Raw genomic sequence first — 27831 nt, 5'->3', positions numbered from 1 at the left:
AGCTCCATATCCTTAAACAAGCTATCTAATTAACCTTTTTGAATCTTAGGCTCCTCATTGATAAAAAGGAAGGTAATAATGATACTATGTAACAAACATTTAATTTGATAAGAAAATGAAGTAACATGTGAAAATAACCAGGTCACTGTGCCTAACATATATTTAATGACAAACCAATTTTTGTTGAAAACAAAACAAAAATCACATGAGAATGACAATGAAGGACCAGGATTCTACACTTCATGTCACATTTTGAAGTGGTAGTGTAGGGTCTTTTTTTTTTTTTTTTTCCATACAAATATGGATGTGCCAGCCTGCCAGGCCCAAAGCCAGAGACTTCAAATATGAAACTCTGTGGACCAGAGGCATTTAACCCACCAAGTAATTTTCAGAGAACCTTTCTTAAGAGTTTTTGTTTAAGGCTTATCTTAGAAAGTACCCTGGAGAAACAACCAGATGATTTATTTCTAAATGAGCAGTATCAAAATTGTTATGCAGGTAGAGTGAAATTCTCATTTTGCTTAGTTTAAAGGGCTGGCCATAGCAGTCACAGAATACAAAGGTCCAGTTTTCAAGAGTGTACTTAACCATACTCCTTCTACCTTTGAAGACACTATTCTACAATGCTGATGGGTAACAATTCATTGTTATCTACAAACATCCAAAAATGAGCAGTGCTTCATGAAACTAAGTAAGCTTCTAAAACAGTCCTTTAAGCATGCAAATATTCAAGTTCTAAACTTATCTTAAAGAGTCATCATTGTGGCTTACACAGAGATAGGTGCAATGACATTCAACAGTATTGGTAGTTCAAAGAGAAGTAGTTTGATGGTAACTTGAGGGTTCAAAAGGTTTTCCAAAAAATCAAGAGGAAATCTTTCCAAAGAAGCTAAGTTTTAAGGTCCAATTTTCTGAAATACCTATCTAATAATCCTAGAGAGTCAAAAGAAGTGGCTTCTGTAATACCAGACTATTACCACTTTATTTCTCCTCCCTGCCCCTAACTACTGAATTTTTTATTAAAGCCATAAGCTGCCATGGAACCTAACTTCTGTGCCCCTTCAATGTGGAACATGTGGTCATCAAAGAAGATATGGGGCCGGATCTTCACCAAGATGGGACTTTTGGGGGCTCCAGCAAGGAAAAGAGCTTCGTCTATCTCTAGACCCCAGCGTCGAAGGGTCTTCAGCACACGGGCGCCTGAACTGGCTGCACTCCTAGCTGTAACCAGGTAGGTCCTGATAGGACAAAGTAACCGTTCATTTTTGGCATAGAACTTCTTTTGCAGTCTGCCTAAATCTTCCAGAAAGCCTTTCAGGGGACCCTGTAAAAGGAACATATATCACAGCTGTGATACAGTGAGCCAAAGAAAGTGAATGCTAAAAAGCAGAGACCCATAAGATACAATACAAAGGATATAATACAGCATGACATGCAGTGTTATGAAGCTGATGGCAAAAGGCTAAAATTCGATAGGAATTTATGTGAATATGTTGTCTGATATGGAACCATCCTTGCATCCCTGGAATGTGCCTAAAATGACCATATGATTTAACATGTAAACCTATATACTTTAAATATGAAAGAATGTTCAATAAATAATTAAGCCAGGACAACAGACATAAACTATCCATGGTAAGCTGGAATAGCGGGTCACTCTAAATAAACTCTAATTAGTTACCAAAGCACTACTCTTTTAATTTGCTTTTTGTGAATGTGCATTTTAACTTTATAAAGTATATGCTTTTGTCTAGCTTAATGCTGTTTGACTTGAATCTAACTGTGTCTTTCATTTTTAACCTTTCCAAACACTTAGTTTTAGTATCTCTTGCGTAGAGCCTAGAATTGGATTTTGCTACGTGATACAACCTGAAAATCTTATTTTTTAAAACAATAGTTGTTTTTGTTCATTTACATTTATTTATATTACAAATATACTTGAGATTGTTTCTGTCTTGTGGTTTTTATTGCATTTTCCATGTTTTAAAGATTTTAAAGGATTGTTCAATAATCTGTGTCTTTCTTCTTTGTAGTTGTATATGGGTGGTTCTTCTGACATTTAAGAAGGTTTACATTATTTCCTTCTATAAATTACCTTTACAACTATAACCTTTTATAGTACCCTCAGTCCTCATTTTTAAAAAGAATCCCAGATCTATTATTCTTCATAATGAGAAATAATGAAAGCAGGGTGTTTCTTCAATGTGTCTGTAGTCCTCTATTTCTTCTCCACCATCTAATTTTGGTCATTTATTTACTTTTCCTTGGTGTTTATTTACTTTTGCATTATTACATTTTGTTTTATTTCTATTTATCAAGTTTACATTTCATCCTTTGATTGGCTATTGTAACTGAAAATTCCAGCATACTTCTTCTGTAGACCTTCTTTCCCCATATTTTTCCATTTTTTGTTAGTTATATAATTTGTACATCATACAAATTTGTTCTTTTGTACAGTTGTTTTAGTTCGAATTCTATGGTTAACTATATTATATGAATGTTTGTGCCTTTGTGCTTCTAGTCCTCCACGTGTTGGCCAAAATTTGTCCTGTAGTACTAATTTTCTCAAAAACATCTTATGGTAATAATCCCTGAGAATATGGTATATTCTCAACTGTATATCTGTTTCCTCTGTCCTTGAATAAACTTTTGGCTGGATATAGAATACATGATTTATATATAAGATTCTCCACAAGATCTTATAAGTAGTGCTCCACTGTCTTTTGCTTTTGAATGCTGCTCTTGAGAAGTTTGAGGGCCTCTTGTTTCCCATCCCACCTCTTCCACCACTTATATGAGTAGGCAGCCCAAATAATTATTTCTTCATTTTGAAGCCCAATAATTTCACTAGGCCTCTCAGTGATGGTCATTTTGATTCTATACCTCTATCACACAATATGGGCTTTTAATATTTAATATTTTAATCATTTAATATATAAATATCTTTTGATAATTTATCAGTTTTTAATTTATATTTTTACGTTAATTTGCATCTTTATATTTAACATCAATTCCCCTCCCAACATGATTTTAAAGTTCTTCTTCAGGGATTCTACTTAGGCATATGCTGGGTCTTCTTTACCTGTTATCTATTTCTGTCATTTTTCTATATGTAATTGTGTTTTTAATCTGTACCAGATGGGTAATATCTCTATTAGAAGGGAGGAAAGATTTACAGCATTCTATAACTTTCACATTTTATCATCTCTTCCTTGATTATTGCATTTTTACTTTATGATCTTGCTTTAAGTCTTTAAAAGTCATGGCAAATGTTTAGTCATAATTATCTGTATTATGTCAACTTTTTCTTGTAAGAGCTCTTCATCTGTTATTAGATTTTGTTCTTTTTTAATCTGCCTTTTTCTCATAGTATCTTTGAATGTATTCAATGTCAGTTCTCTTATTATTATTACTTGTACTGAAGTAGACTGGTTTTTCTTGGGACAATTGGTGGGTTTCTAGGGGAAGGTCAATGGGAATATTTGGAGACTGACTTGTTTTCATGATTCAAAGGCTCCCTTCTTTGCTGTCATGGAAACAAACTGTTTTCTGTAAACACGACTTATTGTGTAACCATTTACTTAAATTTTCTTTAAGGCTGTATATCTTAGGAAAAAACAAGTAAATATACTTTCTCATGGTAAGAGGCCAAACATATAGGTGAAAAAACTGGGACTGTTTTTTTGACAAGAGCAGCAAACTCATAGTGACTGTTGGCAGGAGCCACCATCATTGCAGTTAGTCTTTAAAACACAGAGGGGCACAGTTTCCCTTGCTGTTTTTGGATGATTTCCAAATGGAAGAAACAGAGAATGCTGAGTTTATATCACCATATTCAAATCAAGTATCCATCTCATTCTCTTTTACTTCTATTTTGGGGTATGTTTTGTAATTTATATATTTGCACAGTAGTACAGCATATAATTTATCAATAAAAATATAAAATTACTAGGGAAACTTAGAAAAAGCAAATACTAGGGAAAGACTGTTACTCCAACCCTGATAACGAGAAAACTCCAATCTAAAAAATAACTTTTCTTGAGCCCATCAAAGAGCTGAGATTGTAGGGTAACCAACTAGCATGAAAACTAGGGAAAAACAGGCATCTTCAAGAAGATGTGGAGTGCAAGAACTGTGTACTTTTGGTAGAGAGTTGAAAAAAGTTATACCAGATTCCATACAAGCAAGTACAAGCAATTCAAGTAATTTAAAAAAGACATTGAGAAAGAACTAGGGTGCACCAATGAGAGAGCATAGAAGCCCTGGGATCCACAGGCACGAGAAGTACACACTCTCTTTTAGGCTTTTCTCCATGGACTTCACTAGATGCTGATGACAAAGACTGCAGGCAGTAGGGTGATAGAATAAAGCCATCCTTGATGGTACAGGTGTGGAGGAGGGGAGCAGCTGCCACTGGGGGCAAAGACTAAAACTCCCCCAGTTGCTTATACCCTCAGAAACAAAGAGCTTAGACTGCTAGAAGGGCTTCGAACACTGTTATCCTCCACGGCATGAGTAAAGATCCACTGTTACAGAAGAAAACATTCTAACTTTGGGAGGATAAGAGACTATCAAGGATCGGTACCATTAGATATTGGCTATCACTGGGGCATGGCAAGATCCAGGAGAATGTTCATCCCTAAGCCCTAGGAAGATAGAAGAAATAGCTGGGAAGGGGTAAGAAGGAGGAACCTCCTCTGCAGCAGACACACAGGGAAGGCCTACTGCTGAAAGTCGACTAGAAATCTGGAGAAAAACCCTCTGGCAAAGTTGATACCAGACAAGCTTGGATCTTGTGGTGCCATGAAGATAACCATAGCAACCACAAAATCTAAAACAAGTTTAACACCTGATTTGATTGATTCAATCTATCACAATAATTGCTAGTCCTACAGTAAAACAGAACAAAACAAAATGAACAATCTACTTTCAGGAGAAATTAAAAGAACTAGACTTATGACCCAGATATCACAAATATAACAGAGGGAATTGAAAATAACTGTGATTAATATATTTAAATGTCTGCTTTAAAGGTGGATACCATACATGAGTAGACTAGCAATTTTGGCAATTTTGGCAAAGAGATTGAAATGATAAGAGAGTTGAATGGAACTATATAAAGAGTGCCTAATGGATGTATCAGTAGACTCAACACAGCTAAAGAAAGAATGAGTGAACTTGAAGACAAGTCGATAGAAATTGCCCAAACTGAAAAGAGAGAAAGAGAAAAAGAAAGAGTGAGGAAAAAAATCCAGAGTATTGAAATGCTGTGGGACACACACACACACACACACACACACACACACACTCTCTTACACTCCCCTCTCATATTCAAGCCAAAGGAAATATAGACAATTATGAAGGCAGTCAGAGAAAAATAGACACATTACATACTAAAGACTAAAGATACAAAATTCATAACATTTGTCATCAGAATCTATACAAATGAGAAGACAATGGAAAAGCATCTTTAAGGTGCTGGAAGAAAAACATAGTAAGCCCAGAATATTACATTCAGTAAAAATAAAATATGGTTTTAAAAAATAAATAAGGTTAAGACTTTTTAGGCAAAGAAAAACAGATTCAGTACCAGTAGATTTGTACTACATGAAATGTTAAAGAAAACAAAATAAAACAAAAGATCTCCTGGCAGAAGGAATATGATAACAGAGAAAAACCTGATCTACACAAAGAAAGGAAGCTCTCTGAAAATGATTAAAAGGAATTCGAATATGAAATACATATTTTGCCTCATCCTTATTTAGTAGAAGGTATTTAATTACCAAAAACAGAAATAGTAGTGGAAAAGAAAAATAAGTGTTGCAGTCCCCAAGTCACTAAGCTAAACGGAAAAGTTAAGCCTGGAACAGCTTAGAGATGATCTGCCTTCCATTCTATTCAAAGTCACTGCTATGCTCACTGAGATAACTACATATAGGATTGCCTTCTTTGGAGGGGCTAATCAGAAACTCAAACCTGCCTGGAGTCCTCCCTTTCCAGACCAAACCAATGTTCATATTACATATGTTGATTAATAAGTATCTCATGTCTCCCTAAAATGGATAAAACCAAACTGTGCTCTAACCATATTGGGCACATGTCATCAGATCCTCCTGAGGCTGTGTCATGTGTGCGTATCCTCAACCTTGGCAAAATAAACTTTCTAAATTTACTGAGACCTGTTTCACATTTTCAGCGTTCACAGTAGCAAAGTATAGAGAGTTTATAGCATAGATAAAATAAAAATATACGACAACTGTAGCACAAAACAGGAGAGGGAGAGTTTGGCAGTTCGTTGTTGCAAGGTTCTTACCGCACATATGATGTTATAGAGTATAACATTGTTTGACAATACATGGTGATTACTTAAAGTTGCATATTGTAAACACTAGAGTAACTAATAGAAATTTTCAATCAGTCATAAGCCAATAGTGGAGATAAAATAGCATGTAAAAACACACAGTAAATTCTTAAGTAAATAGGGGAAAAAAGAAAAGGAAAAGGAAACTAAGAATGGTTGGAACACAGAGAAAGCATAGGAAGATAGTAGATTTTAATCCAACCAAAGCTATGATCATGTTAAATTTAAACATCCTAAAAATAGCAATTAAAACACAGGGATTGCCAGATTGTATAAATAGCAGTACCAACTGTAATATCTATAAGAAAAATAAGTTAAATATAAACAAAATTTAAATATAAAGGCATAGATAAAAGTATAGAAAGATCATATCATACAAACATTAACCCCCCAAAAAAGCTGGAATGATTATATGAGTATCAGATGAATATTACATAATTATGTATTATATAATATACATATCTTAATATAATCATATCTTAAATATATACATATCTTAAAATACTAATCTTAATTAATACCTTATTAATATTATGTATTATATAAAAATTATATTATTTATTATATAATATACATAATATAATTAAGGTATTAATTAAGATTAGCATTTTAATCTAATTAAGGTATTAATTAGATTAAAGGTATTAATTAAGATTAAGACAATATAATAATCCTAAATATGTGGACACCTAAAATCAAAGATGCAAAATACACTGATGTAAAACTGATAAAATTGAAAGGATAAATAGATAAGTTCTCAAATATATTTGGAGATTTCAACACTGCCTTCTCAATAGTAGGTAAAACAAATAGACAGAAAATTACTGACAATATAAAAAACCCAAGCAATATTACCTGAATTAATTTACATAATCTAATTGACATTTATAGAATATTTCATGACAACAGAATATTCTTTTCAAATACACATGACATATTCATCAAGATAGACCATATTCTGGGCATAAAACATACCGCAATAAATTTAAATAATTGAGATACAAAATATATTTTCTAATTACAACACAAAAGAGTTAAGCTTTGTTTCAATGATAGAGAGATATCTGAATAAACTCCAAATATATGATAATTAAATAACCTACTTCTAAGTGACCTGTGGGTCAAAGAGGAAATCACAGAGAAATTTTAAAAATATATTTTGAATTAAATAAAAAAAAACCATCATCTATCAAAATTTGTGGGATGCAACTACAGCAGTGTTTAGAGGAACATTTATAGCATTAAGTGCTTATATTAGAAGAGAGGTTTCAAATGAACAATCTCAGCTTCCACATTTAAAATCTTAGGAACAGCTGGCTCAGGAAAATTGATTAACCTCTGGCCAAACTGACCAAGGAAAACAACAACAAAAAAGAAAAGAGACAAATTACTAGTATCAGAAATAAAAGTGGGGACACATCACTAAGGATCCTACAAATATTAAAAACATATTAGTAAAACACTGTAAAAGTTTATGTCCATAAATTCAGTCATTTAAATGAACAAATTCCTTGAAAAACATAAGCTCATAAACAGAGAGAAGAAAAGAATGAGAAAAGGAAGAAAAAGATAAATGGAAGTTCTATAGCTACCAAAATAATTGAATCAGTAGTTAAAAGCCTTCCAACAAAGAAAAAAGTTCAGGCCCAGATGGCTTCTTTGAAAAATTCTACCAAACATTTTAAATAGTTTGTACCACATTTTATGAAGGTAGTACTACCCTGTTACTAAAGTCAGATTAAGGTGTTACAAGAGAATAAAACTGTAGAGGATGAACATGAAGACATAAATGAATAAATAATACAAAATATTAACAAATTGGATTCAGCGATATATGAAAAGGATAATACCACATGACCAACTTGAATTAATACCAACAACGCAAAGCTGCCTCAGCTTTTACAAATCCATTAATGTAATTTACACCTCAACAGACTAAAGGAGAGAAACCACATGATTTTTCTCAATAGATGCAAATCAGGCATAGTCAAAATTCAACCTTCATTTATTATAAAAACTCTCAAAAAACTAGAAAGAGAAGGTAACTCACTCAACCTGAAAAAAAGGCATCTAGAAAAGACCTATGGATAACAGTTAAGAGTGAAAGACTGATGTCCCCCTAAGATCTGGGTACGTGGCAAGGGTGTCCACCCTCATCACTGTTCTGAACATTGTACTGGATGTACTAGCAAGGTAAAAAGTCAAGAATGATAAATAACAGATATACAGCATGGAAACACAGAAATAAAACTGTCTTTAGTCACAGTCAACATTATTGTTGACTTAGAAAATCTCAATCTACAAAATTGTTGTGAGAACTAACAAGGAAATTGAACAAGGTTGCAGAATACAAAAACCAATTGTGATTCTATGTATTAGCAATAAATAATTGGATAGTAAGGATTTTAAAAGTACCATTTATGATAGTACCAAAATATTACAAAATGCATAGGTATAAATAAAAAAATGCAATATCTGTGTGCTGAAACCTACAAAAGACTAAAAAAAAAAAAATTAAATGTTCTAAATAAATGAGGAGAGGAGAAATACCATGTCCATGGAAAGAAAGACTCAATATTATTAAGATATCTATTATCCCAAGCTCTAGCTATAAATAAAACAAAAATAAAAATAAAAATTCTCACAAAATTTTTCCCCCAGAAATAGATACACTTCTTAAATCTATATGAAAGTGCAAGGGAATCAGACTGTACTCTCTCTCTCTCTCTCTCTCTATATATATATATTTTGTTGTTGTTGTTGTTGTTGTTTTTAATTTTAACAAAGTTGAAGTACTCACACCACCTGGTCCTAAGAACTATTGTAGCCAGGTGCAGTGGCTCAGGCCTGTAATCCCAGCAGTTTGGGCAGCTGAGGTGGGTGTATCACAAGGTCAGGAGTTCGAGACCAGTCTGGCCAATATGGTATTTTAGTCTCTACTAAAAATACGAAAAATTAACTGGGTGTGGTGGTAGGCGCCTGTAGTAGTCCCAGCTACTCAGGAGGCTGAGGCAGGAGAATGTCTTGAACCCGGGAGGCAAAGGTTGCAGTGAGCTGAGATCACGCCATTGCACTCCAGACTGGGCGACAGAGCGAAGACTCCGTCAAAAAACAAACAAACAAAAAAAACTACTATAAAACTACAATAATCAAGACAATGTAATATTGATAAAAGGATGAATATCTATATTAAAGGAACAAGACAGAAAGTCACCATTTTCAACAAATAATGCTTGAACAATTAAGATATCCAGGAAATTAGAATAAGCAGGAAAAATGAACCACAACTTGTACTTTGCACAAATACCATATTGACTCACAAGAGACCGTAATCCTAAATTAAAAGCCTAAAACCATAAAATTTCTATATAAAAAGTCAGGAGATAATCATTGTGGCCTTGGATTAGGCAAAGATTTCTTATATATGATATTAAAAGTGCAATTTCTAAGAGAAAAAACTGATAAATCTGACTTCATCAAAATTATAAGTTTCTGCTCACTGAAAAGCACTGAAAGATGTTAGAAGAATGAAAAACAAGCACAGGCTGAGAGAAAATATTTGTAAAACACATGCCTGATAAAGGATGAGTATCCAAAACATATGAGGAACTCTCAGAAGTCGATAACAAACCAAAAACCCAATAAAATGAGGAAAAGATTTGAACAGGTACTTCACCAAAGAAGATACATGATGGAAAAAAGCACCTGATAAGATGCTCAGTAACGTTGATCATTAAAGAAATGCAAGCTAAAACTACAATGAGTTTTTTTTTTTTTATAAACACGAAAATTGCTTAAATAACGAAAGAAAAGAAAAATACTCAATACTACCAAATGCCAGCAACAATGCAAAGCAACAAAATCATGCATTGCTTTTAGGAATGCAAAATGTTATGGTCATTTGGGAAAATAATTTGACTGTATCTCATCAAATAATGATACAGTATACTACTTATCACATGACCTAGCAATTCCACTTCTAGGTATTTAAAAATGAAATGAAATCTTATATTTACACAGAAATTTGTATTCAAATGTTTAAAAGTAGCTTCATTTATAAATGTCAAAGACTAGAAATGACCTACTCCTTCAACAGGTAAAAGAATAAAGAAAACATGGTACATCCACAGAATAGAATACTACTCAGCAATAAAAAGGAGCCAAGTACTGATACATGCAATGACATGCATTATGCTATAATAAATAAAACAAGTCAGATTGCGTCCCATATGATTCCATTTATGTGACACCTGGAAAAGGCAAAACTATAGAAATAGAAATCAGATGAGTAGTGGTTGATGGGGTCTGGAGATAGGGTACTAGGATGACTACAAAGGGACATGAGGGAATTTAGTGATTTAATGAAACGGTTGAGTATGTATTTTTATGTTAGTGGTTATTTCACAATTATATATATTTGTTAAAACTCTTAAAATATCCACTTAAAATTATAAATTTTACTCTATATAAATATACCTCAAAAATTCTGATATACACACACACATACACACACACACTTAGAGACCATTATCCCAGAACGGTGAGACAAGAGATAGGGATCAAATCAGGAGATATCAGTTACTTGTCACTGTACTACATTGGAGATTGGAGGCTCATAAACTACATTCAGACTTGTTCAATTAATCCTCTCCAGCTGTCCCATTTGCTGGTGACTTTCAGACCTCTTCCATTTGACAAAATTAAGATATTGTCATGACCAAACCACCACCCTACTAGCAACATACTTGAATGTCTTCAGTAGGAGTTGTACCTCACAGATTCTTTCTCATCAATGGAACACCCAGCAAAGCCTTCTGGCCTTTATGGAAAATCACCTTTTTTTATGTAAAAAATGGCATGGTTTTTAAACTGGCAGAAGTACTGCATAATAAAGGAAAGCATGAAATTTGTTGGGTATTCCTGCAATAAGTAGAGTTGGGATTCACAATTTTAATTGTTTAATGGGAGAAAAAGGCCATTTAAGGAGCAAAAATAAGTGAGAATACATAAAACTAGGAAGTTTCTGCAAAGCAAAGGAAACAGAGTGAAAAGGCAACCTATGGAATGGGAGAAAATATTTGCAAACTATACATCTGATAAGGGTTAATTTGCAAAATATACAAAGAATTCTTACAACTCAACAGCAAAATAAAAACAAATTAAGCTGGTTAAAAATGGGCAAAGGACTTGAATAGACATTTCTCTAAAGAACACATACAAATGTCAATGGGTATATGAAAAGGTACTCAACACATTAATCATCAGAGAAATCCAAATAAAAACCACGATCAAATATCAAATTTTACTAGTCAAGATGGCTATTATAGAAGACAAAACAAAACAAAGATACCAAATGGTGGGGGAGTATGTAGAGAATGTGGAACCCTTATACACTGTGGGCAGAAATGTAAAATTGTATAGCCGCTGTGGAAAACAGAATGGAAATTTTTCAGAAAAAACTAAAACCAGAACAACTGCCAAATGATTCAGTAATCCCACTGTTGAGTATATATCCAAAAGAAATGAAAGCAGGATCTCAAAGAGCTATGTAAACTGCGATGTTTACTACAACATTATTCACAATGGCCAAGATTTGGAAATAACCCAAATGTCCATCATCAGGGGAATGGATAGAGAAAATGTGGGATAAGACACAACATAATATTAATCAGCCTTTAAAAAGAAGGAAATACTACCATTTGTAACAAAATGGATGAGACCTGGAAGACCTGCTAAGATGAATAAATTCTAGAGATCTGCTGTACAATGTAGTGCCTATAGTTAACAATATGGTATTGTACACTTAAAAACTTGTTTAGTGGATAGATCTTATGCTAAGTGTTCTTACCACAAAACAAAAAAATGTTTAAAAGACAAGGAGAAAAGTAAGTTTTTGGGAGCGGTGGATATGTTTATTACCTTATTTGTAGTGACAGTATCATGTGTGTATGTATATGTCCAAATTCATCAAAATGTATACATTAAATATGTGCAACTTTTAAAAATTAAGTGTAACTGAATAAAACTGAAGAAAATAACAAAGTACAACATGAGAAAAGAACTGAAAAATGTAAAATTTAAAAGAAATTTAGATTATTTACTTCAGATGAGAAAATACTACTTTAACATTTGTCTGGAAGCAATGCTTTCTTTGAAGTGTTTTTGTTTAAGTGTTCTTTTTATGGAGGATTTCCACATTTCAATAATGGTGAACGGCTCTGAATTTCAGCAGAGTAGACTGATATAAAATATAACAAAGAATTTTCTTCTCAATAGTAAGCTTTGTTAATACTGAACTTTATAACACTAGGTTAAGGTTTCCAAAGGAGCTATTTAGAAAGAGAGTATGAAGTTGAACACACACACTCATAGTTTAAATATTGCTTGCTTTAATGAGAGGTGACAAAGTAGAAAAACTTTTCAACTTTCAGTTAGTCTATTCATACTTTTATAAATTTATATAAAAATAACAATATTTAAGTTTAACTTAAGTTCAGGAAGAACTGAGAAAAAGGACAATTAAATTTCTTGGGAAAATTGATAGAATGAAATAAAAGACCTATAAGTTTAGATTCAGATTAAATGACATTTTGATCTCAGATTTCCTTTTGTTCAAAAGTTATAGGTTCTGTTCATTTTCGACCTTGATTTTAACACTTCGGTTCATGGATGGATTGAAAGGTACTCAACAGCACTAATCCAAAAAAATCTAAATATTTAGTTTCAGTTTGATTACATATTCATAATTTGCACTTGTTTGAGGATCATTATTTGATTCAGTTCAAGTTCTTAGTTGTGCATATTTTCTCAATTAAGCAATGCCTTTCTTGAGTTTGAAGTCAAGAACAGAGATTCAACAAATGCTTACTCTAATCTATTGGAAATGACCCTACTATTTTGAGAATTTATTATGTAGTAGTGGCTTATTGATAAGTAGTATTTCCTGTTACTCGCATACTTCTTATTATGGGAAGGTCATACAAGCATTTCCAAAAGTATAGATAAAATAAGGTTAAAATTAAAAATAAAGTTATCAGCAGTGAATGCATCAAAGTGAGCAATTCATGGAAGAAAGAAAGAAAGCTCCAAAGATAAGACAGTAAGAAGGAGTGGCCTGCCTAAAATAACTTAAACATTCATCAGAATGGACCAATATTGATATTTATATAGAATAGAAAATAAATAAGTACATAAATAAGTACATAAAAATTAATTAGCACTCATTGAACCTACCTGAGCAAGAGGCTTACTTTCACATAATGTATCATACTGGAAGAATTTGTCCAGCCCATGCTCCTTGGTAAAATGTTCAGACTCATCAGAGAAGAGGACAGCATCCCCATCAAAGGCTACACGGAGCTGGGTGTCACAGTAAGCCATGTCTTTGGCTCCATCAAACATTGTGGCAGAGGCAATACCTGATAGATTATGGAGACTGATTAATACTCTTCTTAGGTCCATGCGTTATAGTTTCTACCATTAAAAAAACAAATTCTTCCAGACCTTATGTTTTCTCTCTAGCTATTACCTGATGGCTCAACTCCTCTTCACAACCACAGATCTCAGAACAGTTGTCTATGCACTGCCTCTGTTTCTATAGGAATGGGAACATGTAAAGTGGATTGTAGGACAATTACTGAGGATGTCCATTTCCAGGAAAGTCAAAGCTCTAAAGGACAGACTTAAGTGTTGCCCCATGTGGAAAAACTTCAGAAGAATATCCAACAAGACCATAAGCCTCATAATCATATGCAAAACTTAATGTAAGTAACCATTAGTGTAAACCTCTTTATTAACTAGAGGAATAAAATCAGACTAATACCTTCTTGTATTGCCTCTTGCACTTTTTCAGAATCTGCAGCAATATACAAGTTGGTAAGATATGCCTTCAAATAGCCAATTGGGTTTTTTCCACCGGTCAGACAGAAGCGGTCAATCAGTAAGCCTATTATCAGACAAGAAAGACTTTGTTATGACAGAGATTAAAGACAAAATGCTGTAAATCCAAGTAAAAGTTACCTTACAGATAACTGAACTTATTTGTAAATTCAACTGGCTTTATTTGTGAACCTAAAGGAAAGTTACCTTAGAAATAAACTTTTATCCCAGCACTTTGGGAGGCTGAGACGGGTGGATCACGAGGTCAGGAGATCGAGACCATCCTGGCTAACACGGTGAAACCCCGTCTCTACTAAAAAATACAAAAAACTAGCCGGGCGAGGTGGCAGGCGCCTGTAGTCCCAGCTACTTGGGAGGCTGAGGCAGGAGAATGGCGTAAACCTGGGAGGCGGAGCTTGCAGTGAGCCGAGATCTGGCCACTGCACTCCAGCCTGGGTGATAGAGTGAGACTCCGTCTCAAAAAAAAAAAAAAAAGAAATAAACTTTTAAAATCGTCTTATAGCACCAATATTTAAAATTCCTAAACTATTTTATGTAATAGTGGTTGTGTTTGGTACATTATAGTTTATATGCATAGTATATTCACATAGATCATGCCATTTTATTCTTACAAACATACTGAAGGTATTATTATCTTCATTACAGGAAAGGAAAGTTAGACATAAAGACTTAATCTAACACACTGATTTAGATGCATAGAGCAGACTTGAGCCCAAGTGTTTGACTCTTGTCTAGGCTAGAACAGGGTACTTTTTCTTGAACTACAGCCTGCTCACTTACTGTAAAGGTCTATTAAGATGTGGCTCTTGAGATTGTGCTACAGGACTCTAGCCTGGCAACAGAGTGAGACTCTGTAAAAAAAAAAAAAAAAAAAAAAAAAAAAGCTCTATCTCAAAACCATACAATTACATGGAAAATAAACAACCAACCTGCTCCTGAATGACTTTTGGGTAAACAATGAAATGAAGGCAGAAATCAAGAAATTATTTGAAGCTGATGATAATAAAGATACAACATACCAGAATCTCTGGGACATATCTAAAGCACTGTTAAGAGGGGAGTTTATAGCATGAAACACCTTTATCAAAAGATAGAAAGATCACAAATTAACAACATAACATCACACCTAGAGGAACTAGAAAAAAAAAGAAAGAAAAAAACTAACCCTAGAGCTAACTGAAGAAAAGAACCATAATCAAAGCTGAACTGAATGAAATTGAGATGTGAAAAAATATACGAAAGATCAACAAAACCAAAAGTTTGTTATTTGAAAGAATCAATAAGATTGATAGACTGCTAGCTAGACTAACAAAGAAAAAAAGAGAGAAAAATCCAAATATACACAATCAGAAATGACACAAGTGACATTACTACCAACCTCACAGAAATAGTAAAAACAAAAACCCCTCACATTGTTACAAACACCTCTATGCATAGAAACTGGAAAGCCTAGAAGAAATAGATAAATTCCTGGAAAAATACAACCTCCAAAGATTGAACCAGGAAGAAACTGAAACCCTGAACTGACCAATAACAAGTTTCTAAATTGAATCAGTAATAAACAGCCTATCAACCATAAACAGCCCTGGACCAGATGGATACTCAGCCAAATTTTACCAGACATATAGGAACTGGTATGAATCCTACTGAAACTATTGTAAAAAATTATGGAGGAGAGACTCCTCCCTAATTTATTTTATGAGGTCAACATAACTCTGATACCAAAACCTGGCAGAGACACAGAAAAAAGAAAACTTCAGGCCAATATCCCTGAAGAACACAGATGCAAAATCCTCAATAAAATACTACCAAACCAAATCCAGCAGCACATCAAAAAGCTAATCTACCATGATCAAGTAGGCTTTATTCCTAGGATGCATAGTTGGTTCAACATACACCAATCAATAAATGTGATTCATCCAATAAATAGAACTAAAAGTAAAAACTATATGATAATCTCAATAGATGCAAAAATGGCTGTCAATAAAATTTAACATCCTTTCGTGTTACCCCCCTCCCCCATAAAAGCCTCAACCTTGAAGGAACATACTTCAAAATAATAAAAGCCATCTATGACAAACCCAGAGCCAATATCATACTGAATGGGCAAAAGCTAGAAGAACTGGAATAAGACAAGGATGCCCACTCTCACCATTTGTATTCAACATAGTCCTGAAGTCCTAGCCAGAGCAGTCAGGCAAGAGAATGAAAAAAGACATTCAAATAGAAAGAGAGGAACTCAGATTATCTCTCTTGGAAGATGATATGATTTTTCACCTAGAAAATGCCATAGTTTCTGCCCCAAAGTTCCTACCTCTGATAATAACTTCAGCAGTTTCAGAATACAAAATTAATGTGCAAAATCAGTAGCATTTCTATATACCAACAGTGTTCAAGCTAAAAGCCAAATAAAGAATGCAATCCCATTTGCAATCACCACACACAAAATTAAAATACCTAGGAATACAGCTATCCATGGAGGTGAAAAATTCTCTAAAAGGATTACAAAACACTGCTGAAAAAAAATGAAAGACAACACAAACAAATGGAAAAACATCCCATGATCATGAATAGGAAGAATCAATATTGTTAAAATGGCCATACTGCTCAAAGCAATTTACAGATTCAATGCTATTCCTATCAAACTACCAATGACATTTTTCACAGAATTAGAAAACACTATTTGGAAATTCACATGAAATCAAAAAAGGGCTTGAATAGCCACAGCAAACCTTAGCAAAAAGAACAAAGCTGGAGGCATTACATAACCAAGCTTCACACTATACTACAAAGATACAATTACTAAAACAGCATGGTACCAGTACAAAAACAGACACATAAACCAATGGAATGGGTTAGAAAACCCAGAAATAAAGCCACACACCTACAACCATCTGATCTTCAACAAAGTCAAGAAAAACATGCAATGGGGAAAGGACTCTGTATTCAATAAATGGTGCTGGGATAACTGGCTAGCTATATGCCAAAGATTGAAATGGGACCCCTTCTTTTCACCAGATACAAAAATTAACTCAAGATGGATTAAAGACAATGGGCGTCTGAAGTCGAGGCCTGCCCAGGGTCCCTGTGGCCAGCTCTGCCCAGCTGCCGTCAAGGATCTGTCCTTTCTGCCCGTTCCATTCCTAGATCTTGGATGGGTGCTGGTTCATCTCAGCTCCTTAAGTAGGGCTTAAGGGAACCGGACATTTCTAGGCTTCAGCTGTTTGATATTTCTGTTAAACAGACACAGAGACTGTCTGCTTTCATTCTCTCTCCCCTAGCTTCCCCATAAGCATTTCGCACATTTTTATTTGTTTGGAGTAGATAGGACCCAGTCCTCCTCCTCCCCCTTAGGCAGCTGACACATGGTTTGCAAAGTTCTGTCCCCTGCTTGGCATATACCTACTCAGTCAGAGGCCTGCAGGTAGGACAGAGGGCGTGCAGAATGGATCTTGCTTGGCCAGTGCCTTAGTGTGTGACCTCCAGTTAACTCCGTGAGCAAAGTGGGCCAGACATTCTCACCAGAACACTCTACATATCTCCTTGGGGCATGTCCCAAGCCCTCGAGGAAAACCTAGGAAATACCAATCTGGACAGGCTCTGGCAAAGATTTCATGATGAAGACACCAAAAGCAATTGCAACAACAAGAAAAAAATTGACACATGGGAGCTAATTAAAGAGCTTCTGCATAGCAAAAGAAACAATCACCAGAGTAAACAGACAGCCTATAAAATGGAAGAAAATATTTTCAAATTATGCATTTAACAAAGGTCTAAAATCCAGAATTTGTGAGGTATTTAAACAGATTAACAAGCAGAAACAACCTCATTAAAAAATGGGCAAAGGACATGAATAGACACTTCTCAGAAGACATACATGCAGCCAACAAGCATATGAAAAAAATGCTCAACCTCACTAATCATTAGAGAAAATCAAATCAAAACTACAATGAGATTATCATCTCATATCAATCAGAATGGCTACTGTTAAAAATCAAAAACTGACCTGCTGATGAGGTTGTGGTTAAAAAGGAACACTTACGTGCTGCTTTTGGTGGTGTAAAATAGTTCAGCTGGTATGGAAAGCAGGTTGCAGATTTCTCAATGAATTTTAAACAGAATTACCATTTGGCCCAGCAATCCCATTGCTGGGTATATGCCCAAAGGAATATAAATTGTTCTACCATAAGAATATATATATGGCAGGGCATGGTGGCTCACGCCTGTACTCCCAGCAGTTTGGGAGGCTGAGGTGGGCAGATCATCTGGGGTCAGGAGTTTGAGACTGGTCTGATCAACATGGAGAAACCCCACCTCTACTAAAAAAATACAAAATTAGCCGGGCGTGGTGGCACATGCCTGTAATCCCAGCTACTCGGGAGGCTGAGACAGGAGAATCACTTGAACCCGGGAGGCAGAGGTTGCGGTGAGCCGAGATAGTGCCATTGCACTCCAGCCTGGGCAACAAGAGCAAAATTCTGTCTCAAAAACAAACAAACAAACAAACAACAACAACAAAAAACCAGAATATATGCACACAAATGTTCATTGCAGGACCATTGACAATAGCAAAGACATGTAATCAACCTAAATGCCCATTGATGATGGACTGGATAAACAAAATGTAGTGCATATATACCGTGGAACACAACCATAACAGAGAATGAGATCATCTTTTTTGCAGCAACATGGATGGAGCTGGAGGCTGTTATCCTAGGTGAATTAATGCAGCAACAGAAAACCAAATACCACATGTTCTCACTTATAAGTGGGAGCTAAACATTGAGTACACATGGACACAAAGAAGGGAGCAATAGACATCAGGGCCTACTTGAGGGTGGAAGGTGGGAGGCAGATGACGACTGAAAAATTACCTATTGGGTAATATGCTTATTACCTAGGTAATGAAGTAATCTCTACACTAAACCCTCATGACATGCAATTTAGTCATATAACAGTGAATTATTATCATTAAACATTAATATAACATCAAATGCTTTTGTAAATCAGTAACTATTACAAAATAACACTGGCTGTCTGAAAGTGGTTTGTAAAATAGGCACCTTCATATACTATGGGTAAAAGTATACATTGGTACAAGCTGTCTAGAAAGTGATTTGATGATACGCAATATGTATTAAGAGCTTTTAACAGCTTTGTACCTTTTGACCTAAGATTCCTTAGTTTTTTAAAAAGGAATATTCTGAAATTCTGATAAAGATTTCTATAAAAAGGTCTGTTTAGGGTTATTTATAAAAGCAAAACGTTTAACAATGTGACAGTAGTTATATAAAGTATAGGATTATCCAAATGATAGAATATGTACCAATTCAAAGGATTTTTTTTTAGATATATGATAAACTGGTAGGTATACATGATATAAAGCAGAATACTGTCTAGTTAGTTGTTTATCATTTGTATGGACCAGGAGAGTCGGTCAGGTCCATTAACTGTCTTGGTGGAAGTATCTGCTTTGGTATTAGAAAATGCTCTCATTTTTTCACTTATGTCAATGTTGGGCATATGTGGCACAAAAGTGTGCTCTACAAATCCCTAAATCATGTGAATTTCATCACCCAGAAATTATTTGGTGACACCGAGACTCCAGAAATGATTAAAGCGTCGTCCCTCTTCTTAAGGAGATCACAGTTCACTGAGGAGCCTGGCATGTAAAACATTTGTTATAATAAAGACCCCGGCAGACAGAGATACGAATTGCTTTCAGTACCCAGAGAAGGAAGTAACTAACTCTTCTGGGTCAAAAGATTTTTATTCCATGAACAAGGCTGCATGAGAAGGTTGTACACAGTTCATCAGCAGAATTAACAGGTAAATAACTGATTTCTTACGCTTCCAGCCTTGATAGGTCAGCGTGGTGAGGGATGGATAGACCTTAATCACCTACTAAATCAATGTTAAATACTAGCTGTTGTTTACTAGGTGATTGTTATATGGCACTCATTTATGTTAAATTTTTATGTTCTCTCTTTTTACTTCATAACACTAAGAAGACTACACTTTTAAAAGGCAAAAATATTTTTAAATGTACTTCAATGATTCCAGCCTTATAGTTAGAATAATATAAAGTAAAACTCATAACTTGTATCTCGATTATTTGTAAATATGCCCAATTTAAACGTTATTTTAACTTCACACATCCATGTGGAAAATAGGCCAATTGTGCCTGAAATAATTCAGGTAGTTCCATAATAGGAAAAGTTGGAACTTTCTCTTAAAGTCCCCAACACACTGATAGAAACACTGAAGAGACTAGAATCAATCAAATTTTCCATGTAAATTATTTTATGTGTGGGGAGAGAAAGCAGCCGGGGACAATCAGATTTTAAGAGTGGAAAGGAGAGGTGAAAACCTTTAAACCTTTAACACGAATCTGTGGTGAGCAAGAAGTTTGATCACACAGTAAAAACCTTTCGGTTGACGGCTCCTTGAAGTCAAGTTCAGAAGTGAAAAACATAAAACAGAGAAATATATTGCAGGACCTAGGATTAAGACTTTGAAATTCACACTTGACAAGTTAAGTCCAGAGCTTTGAGCCCAACTCTGTGCTGAAGTTAAAAATGAACATGGCCTCTCTTGTTCTGACATAGGCAAATAAACATTCCTGGCGCAGAAGGGGGTGTCAGTATCAAAGACGCTGCGTTTGGTTAAGCCACAGTTAGCAAAATAACATGGCTTCTCTCTTTCAGAGCAGAGAGCTGTTCTTCCACATGGTATTTATTTTACTTACCATAGTGATTGACGCTGTTTATAAGCCGCACTCCCACTTGGGCATGGTTATTAGTCATCAGTACAATATCAAATAAGTCCTGTTCATCAGGATATAGATCACGGAGTCTAGCATTGACATACTGTAGTGCCTGCAGATTACAAACATGAATGTGTGTAAAGAGGGGCAGGCAAGGTGGTTTTGGGGAAGCCACAGAGGAAGCATCTCATCAGAGTCAAATTCAAGCTCTGAAGAATCTTCTCTGAGAGATTCTGGCTCCTTTAAGGAAGATTTATCCCATGCATTTCTGTATTATCAACCTCTCATTCATAGGAACTCAGTTAATGTTCAGAATACATCAGTAATGTTTGTTGAGAATTGTTTCAACTTTAGGTTCACTAGAATTATCTCTGGGGGACAGGTAGAGAGTAGGGTCAGGCTAATCCTTTTATGCTTTGTCTATGTTTGATTGATTTTTAAAATCTGCTTTTATTGATCATCTAATGATTGTTTTTTAATTTTGAAAAATATGGACTGCTTCATGAATCTGCATGTCATCCTTGCCCAGAGGTCATGCAAATTGTCTCTGTTTTGTTCGAATTTTAGTATATATGCTGTCAAAGATAGTACTTTGTGTATTAACATGTATCTTTAGGTTTGTGGCTCCTGCCCATGCTTTTACTATGACTCATAAGTACATTCTACCAACAACTTGTAGAGGTGTCATTTGTTTTTGTATGGTTATAATGTTATTGTGTAATATTTATATAAGCAGATCAAAGTTGTAAGTGCTATACATTTCAGTGTAAGTTCAGAGAACCTTACCTTTTCTATTAAAATCACACCCCTAAGTGCCAACAGCATCTTTATTTTCTTAATATGCTATGTTTGGGGCCAGAAGAGCTAACGTGAATTTCATTTCACTGTAATATGGCGTTTTATTTCTCCTACTCAGGATTATAAATTCATTATGGCTTCTTAGCACTCCTTCGAGGGAGAGAGGCTTCTGTTACAGGTCTCATGATTAGGACTTCACTTAGGGAAGGCTAACATACCAAATCTAGGGCTGTGGGCTGGAGTTCTTCCACAGTCTGGAAGCCTGTGCAAAATCATAAACTGACCTGGGTCAGCTAGAAGGAGACAAGAATGACAATCGTGGGCTAGGAATGATCTGGGAAATTGAATGCCCTCCCAAGGGTTGGCCTGGGTCCTTCCCTCGCCATCGAGGGTCCTGGCGGACCAAAGACAGCTTGCAGAGTACCTTGACAAAGCGGAACGCCGGACCCGGGGTCAGGATGACATTCTCATTGGTGAGCTGATACTCCATGTACTTTTCCAGACCCTCTTCCTCGTAGATTTTCCTGCCGTCCACCATGTTGAAGAGAGCGCAGGATGAGAGAGCAATGGTGATGGCGTTCTTGGGTTTGGGCTGCAGAGAGGGACGCCAACGGGAGGACAGTCACATAGCCAGGAAGGGGACAGGGTTGGGGCTCCTCCACGGGAGGGTGAGAATAGGACCGCGGGTCCCTGCTTGGAGAAGTGGGATGCTGGAAACAGCTGAGGCTGGGACTCCCTGAAGTTTGGGGAGGAGAAGCGGGAGACTGGGGAGGACCTCCCTGCGCAGTGGAGAGGAGGGCGGCTGGAAGAGGCTCTGCTGCCCGCTGCAAGGAGGGGCGCCCCGGGTGCCAGGGGTGGCAGGCTCGCTCACCGGCCTGGGACGCGAGGAGCTCGGGTTCTTCTCATAGAACGACCTCATGGATGCCCAGTAGGCAGCCTCGTAGTCGTCCTCATCCTCCCGCTGCTGCTGCTGCTGCTCAGGCAGACAGTCGCGGTCCAGTTGGTTGGAGGCGGGGTAGATCCCCCTGCGTTGGCTGGAGGACTTCCATTCGGTGGGGGATGTGCGCGAATATTCCCGCGACTGCGAGTCCCGGCTCTGGCGGATTTCCCGCACGATGCCTTGGGCCCAGGCCTCCGGATTGTCTTGCATTTTGGTGTTGCGCCGGGAGCCAGGATCGGGCTCTGGGGGCGTGGGAGGCCGTGAGTCCTGCGACCGGGGTGGCTGGGGCGACGCGGGCGGCTGGAGCGAGGGCTGCTTGGACAGTGCCGGCGGTGAGGAGTCATGAAGGCTTGGGGAGGTGGATGGAGTCCGGGAGCTCGTGGAGCTGCTGGGGAGCTGCAGCAAGACAATGGGCGTCTGAAGTCGAGGCCTGCCCAGGGTCCCTGTGGCCAGCTCTGCCCAGCTCCCGTCAAGGATCTGTCCTTTCTGCCCGTTCCATTCCTAGACCTTGGATGGGTGCTGGTTCATCTCAGCTCCTTAAGTAGGGCTTAAGGGAACCGGACATTTCTAGGCTTCAGCTGTTTGATATTTCTGTTAAACAGACACAGAGACTGTCTGCTTTCATTCTCTCTCCCCTAGCTTCCCCATAAGCATTTCGCACATTTTTATTTGTTTGGAGTAGATAGGACCCAGTCCTCCTCCTCCCCCTTAGGCAGCTGACACATGGTTTGCAAAGTTCTGTCCCCTGCTTGGCATATACCTACTCAGTCAGAGGCCTGCAGGTAGGACAGAGGGCGTGCAGAATGGATCTTGCTTGGCCAGTGCCTTAGTGTGTGACCTCCAGTTAACTCCATGAGCAAAGTGGGCCAGACATTCTCACCAGAACACGCTACATATCTCCTTGGGGCATGTCTCTCCCCGCTCCCCATGTGAATGTTAGAGTGATGGCTGGGAAAGTCGCTTGTCGGGAGACTGGAGCATCTCCACAGGGCCTTCAGAGCTCCTTGTGCCAGGGGACCACAGTTATATTGAATCATTTTCCTAAACAGGAAAGGACTATTCTAGAGAAAAATCTCCTTTACTAAGGTGAGCAAGAAGTTATTAGGCATCCATGTATGATTTCAGATTGTTTCACACATGACTCAAAAAAGGATGTTTTTCTTTAGATGATTGAGTCAAATGCGATAGAGATGATGAATTGGGTAGGAATGCATGCTCTCCCAGTGGCTGGGTCTGGATCATTCTCTCTGCTTCCAAACTCTTAATCTCAAAACTAACTTTTTTTTGTTTAATTGCTTATGTGGTCAGGCCTAATTAAAGACTCAAAGCCCCACACAATCTGACACTCTTTTTCTCTTGTGGTGACCATTTCCTTCTCTCTTCTGAGAATCACAGTTAATAACTATTTGTCGAATTAAGGAAGGAAGGAGGAAGTGTGCAGCCTCTAGATCTAGAGCCCCTGGGTTTTCATGCTAGCTCTACAACTTATTAATGTGAAACCTTAAACAAGTTCCCTCTATACTTCAGTTTTCTCAGCGGTAAAATGGGATTTATGGGCGGAAGGGAGTTCTCCTGAGGGCTAAATTAGCTAACACATGTAAAGCACATAAACAGGGCCTTGCACATAGAAAGCGTCAATAAATGTTAACCATTGTTATTATTCTATCATCTACTCCTCCCTTTCATCTTTACCTCTACCTTAGCACTGGTGTTCCTGCTTCTAGGCTCATCTATGGATGGAGCCTTGGTGGATGGGCTGCGGGATGTTCTAGACCATTGACTGCGCACAAGGTACCCTCGAGAGTCTGTCTTGCGCAGTGATGATTCTTGTGATCCCTGTGATGGAAAGAAGAAACCCAAGGGTGTAAAACCCTGTCACCCACTCCTTCTATACAGGTGCCTGCAGAATAGTCATGTCAGGCTGAATATAGCAGCACCCAGTGAGAAGATCCCTGGCCTCATTGACTCTTAACCTGAACTCTTGTGTACTGTTCTAACTCTGGTCAAGTCCTCACTTCTGTTTGGAGCATCTATGTGGGGGTCCATTTGAAAGAGCATCCAAAACCAAGATGCAAACATATTTTTTCACTGTGACTCCTCGTATATGGAACTTAGTATGGTTCACCATTGTTCCTCCCTTTTTCTCACTTCTTCCCTCGAGGATAAGCCTGTTAAATGATGCTGAAATGATATATCCACCGTTTTTTACCAGACTCTAAAGGTGAGGGCAGCTGGTGCCCCACTGAGGTTGCAGGGGGACTCTAAAGCAGCTGCTTAAAAGGAATGGAGCCCTCAAGCTTTCCTTTTAGGAGAAACAAGAATGAAGGAGACCAGGAAGCAGCAAAGTAAAAGAGTTTCTATTTGCCATATTCTTCCCCTCACCCAGATTGTCTGTGGTTCCCCTCCAGAATCAGTAGTGCGATCTCTGCTCACCCTCATCATGGTGATCTGCTGGCCCTGCTCCCACAACAGGCACATGTGAATATAAATACGTATTGTGCGGCAGGGGCCAAGGGCTGTTCCCTCAGCTGCACAAAGGCAGCGTCTACACGACGAGTGACCCCGGAAGGGGCAACATCTCAGCGAGTGATTCGGATTGACTGCACGCCTCATCTGAAAGATTGTGCAGAAAGTGGTCAATGCGATGGCCAGACCCCCTCCCCTCCCTGATTTGAACAAAGATCAGTCTCCTCCCTGTGTAGGCTGAGCAGAGGAGCCTGCTGTGGTTCCACACATTCTAAGTGAACACTCGGGTATGGATGGAGGGGAAGGCAGGGCCCAACCTCTCCTAGTTCCTTAACTTCCTCATGAGGACATTAGGGATTGCTTAATACAATTCTCAACAGCTTGGTCTTCTCTCCCAGAACTCCCTGCCCCCTAACATTTTCCTTTATGCTCTCTGCTCCTTAATTTCCTCACCTCTGCTACAGAGATCGGCTCACCTGATTGCTCAGACGAACTCCTTGTTTGTCAGATTCCTTTCTTTTTTCTGCTTCTAGACTCTCTTTTGAGGACCTCATTCCGGGCTCATTCTTGACATGGAAACAAAGAATGTTTATTAATTTTTAATCTCAGGGCGTTAGGAACCTTGACTTTAAGAATACAAGGATAAAGAAAACATGGAATTTATTTATTTGCTTATATAAAAAGATATAAACTCTAGACCTTAGTTTCCCCGTTCTAACAAGAATGAGTAAAAGATAACACATATTTTATTAAAAAGAATTATATAAACAAAATTTAATATAGAAATTTGTTGGTTCATAGATTTGAGATATAAAGCATTTATTGTTTAAAGACTGATAACATGCGAAATATTAGAGAATTGTGAAGTTGTTTATGTAGAATAAGTTTTTTTTTCTCTGTTACTCTGAAGATTGCTACTTATGAAACTTATTTTTCCTTACCATTTAGAATTCAATTTTTTTCTCATTTTCATCATCACTATAGCTCAAATTTTCTGTGGATCTAGCCTCACCAATATTAGTTTGATTTCTAAATATAAGGACCTTAATCTCATACAAATTTATTGAAAGTCATGTCTTCTGTTCCTATCATGTAATTACTCATAGATGTAGAGTGGAAAGGGATTTCTTACCAACAAATTAACAACAGATAGGGAAAACCAAGTAACAGAGCACAAGAAGATAACTCACTTTGTGGAACTCTACTCAAATATTTATGTTTTCATTTTCATTTGGAGGAGATACTTATTGGAGTATTATTTAAACTGTTTTATGATAAGTAAGTGGCCGCAATGTGATCAAGATTAGTGTTATTTATCTGTTTAAGGAGCACAACTTCTAGGTTAGACCATGATCTGCTAGAGCACTCTATAGTCATCCATTTAAGCTCTATGTTTTGCAGCAGGAAAAATCTCATCAATGTCAGTTGCATGAGAATGTTAGTTGCATGAGAGAATGGCATAGCTGTATGGCTCCTGAACTAATTTATAATCTTTTCATCAACCCTCACCCTCCTTATACACATACATAGCAGTCACCATAATATCCTCTTACTTCTAATTCCAAATGATATTTTAAATCCAGTTCCTTTTTTCTATCTCAATTATCATTGCGTTGTTCCAGGCCTCTGACCATCCTGGGACTACGTTTTTAGAATATAGCCTTTCGAGCAGGTTTCATGGCCTTAAATCCTCTCCACTTCTAGATCTGTCCACTGTATTTATTTAGAGTAATATTTATGAGATGTAAATCTAGTAATGCTTCATTCCTGGATAAACACTTTCTTCACTTGGTTCGACCAGGAGCCTCATGATGTATTCCTGTGTACCTGCTACTTGCATGCCCTTCACTCTACACTTTATCACTGTGTTCTACTAATACCAAGTGACTTGTATTTGCCTGCATACAGCACCCTTATTTCCTTATGGTCTCCTCTTCTCTCTTATGTTCTTCAAAACCCAGCTCCGTGTGACCTGGGGGAAGTTCCCAGAGTGAAATATTGCCCTGTGTTGCTTGTGTCTTTTGTATATACTTTTACAGAGCAATGAGCTGTCCTTTGTCTGTTCTGTCTCCTACTAGGCCATGCCTTCTTCAAAGACAGCCACTGTTTTTACCTTTTACTACTAACATATGAGTATATGCTAAATGAATATTGACTTATTGGAATGATTTGTATACTACATGTTTTAATCTTTTTCTTTTCTGTCTTCGTTTTTAAAAAATTTCTCCTTCTTCCCATTTCTCTGCTCTTTCCATTGCCTTTATTCTCTTCCTTCTCTTTTCCTCTACATGAAGCCATTATCTGAAATTATTTGGTTGTTGCAGAGCCTTTGCAGAGGCAAATGATGGACTGATGTCCACATTTCTTCAGCCCCATGGCAAGATTCTAAGACACTCGATTCACTCACCTTTTTCTGTTTGAGAGATGTTTGACTCATTTTTTAACTGTTGAAATTCTTTTGTTGTTATCCAGATTTTTGTCTCCCCAGCTCCATTTCCTGTCACTTCCCTTGCTCAGTCTAGCTTTGCATTTAGAATGTCAAATTTATGACATCATATGTGATTCCATAGTAACAAACTGACTCTGTGAATATGTGATTAA

General features: G+C 37.0%; 1 protein-coding gene, 1 long non-coding RNA gene and 1 other non-coding gene across 6 annotated transcripts in view; 1 reads left to right on the top strand and 2 right to left on the bottom strand.

Moving 5' to 3' along the window:
- LOC126934193 (uncharacterized) overlaps positions 1-27831 on the top strand; it is a 155298-nt gene that overhangs the window by 2129 nt on the left and 125338 nt on the right. The window contains exon 2 of the long non-coding RNA XR_007718868.1: positions 1026-1231. This is a non-coding gene — a long non-coding RNA (uncharacterized LOC126934193). The remainder of the gene's footprint in view (positions 1-1025; positions 1232-27831) is intronic.
- Positions 83-27778, bottom strand: NT5C1B (5'-nucleotidase, cytosolic IB). Of its 4 annotated transcripts, none has more exons than XM_050754733.1 (10): positions 27638-27767; positions 25707-25796; positions 25198-25377; positions 24457-24600; positions 22696-23160; positions 22249-22416; positions 21009-21138; positions 14184-14306; positions 13595-13779; positions 83-1324 (listed from the first exon to the last, which is right to left on the bottom strand). In XM_050754733.1, exons 1-10 carry the CDS (start codon positions 27665-27667, stop codon positions 1001-1003), a joined length of 1839 nt encoding a protein of 612 aa, XP_050610690.1. In that variant the 5' UTR covers positions 27668-27767; the 3' UTR covers positions 83-1000. The 4 variants fall into 4 exon arrangements, with proteins under 4 accessions (XP_050610690.1, XP_050610691.1, XP_050610693.1 ...); XM_050754734.1 differs by having other exon boundaries at positions 24463-24600; XM_050754736.1 differs by lacking the exon at positions 25198-25377 and having other exon boundaries at positions 24463-24600; positions 27638-27778.
- LOC126934497 (U6 spliceosomal RNA) lies at positions 21511-21617 on the bottom strand. The gene has a single exon (XR_007718970.1). It is a non-coding gene; the product is annotated as a U6 spliceosomal RNA (small nuclear RNA).

This window comes from Macaca thibetana, chromosome 13 (genome assembly GCF_024542745.1).
Source record: "Macaca thibetana thibetana isolate TM-01 chromosome 13, ASM2454274v1, whole genome shotgun sequence".
Classification (NCBI taxonomy): domain Eukaryota; kingdom Metazoa; phylum Chordata; class Mammalia; order Primates; family Cercopithecidae; genus Macaca; species Macaca thibetana.
This window is presented reverse-complemented; position numbering and strand designations above follow the sequence as displayed.

What these genes read in the sequence shown, in the direction of transcription:
- NT5C1B (XM_050754733.1), bottom strand. Translation starts at nt 27,667, where the DNA reads ATGAGTCAAACATCTCTCAAACAGAAAAAG. An exon ending in GAGTTCGTCTGAGCAATCAG is followed by an intron (nt 25,378 to 25,706) that starts GTGAGCCGATCT and finishes ACAATCTTTCAG; the next exon opens with ATGAGGCGTGCAGTCAATCC. An exon ending in ACACCAGTGCTAAGGTAGAG is followed by an intron (nt 23,161 to 24,456) that starts GTAAAGATGAAA and finishes GTCTTGCTGCAG; the next exon opens with CTCCCCAGCAGCTCCACGAG.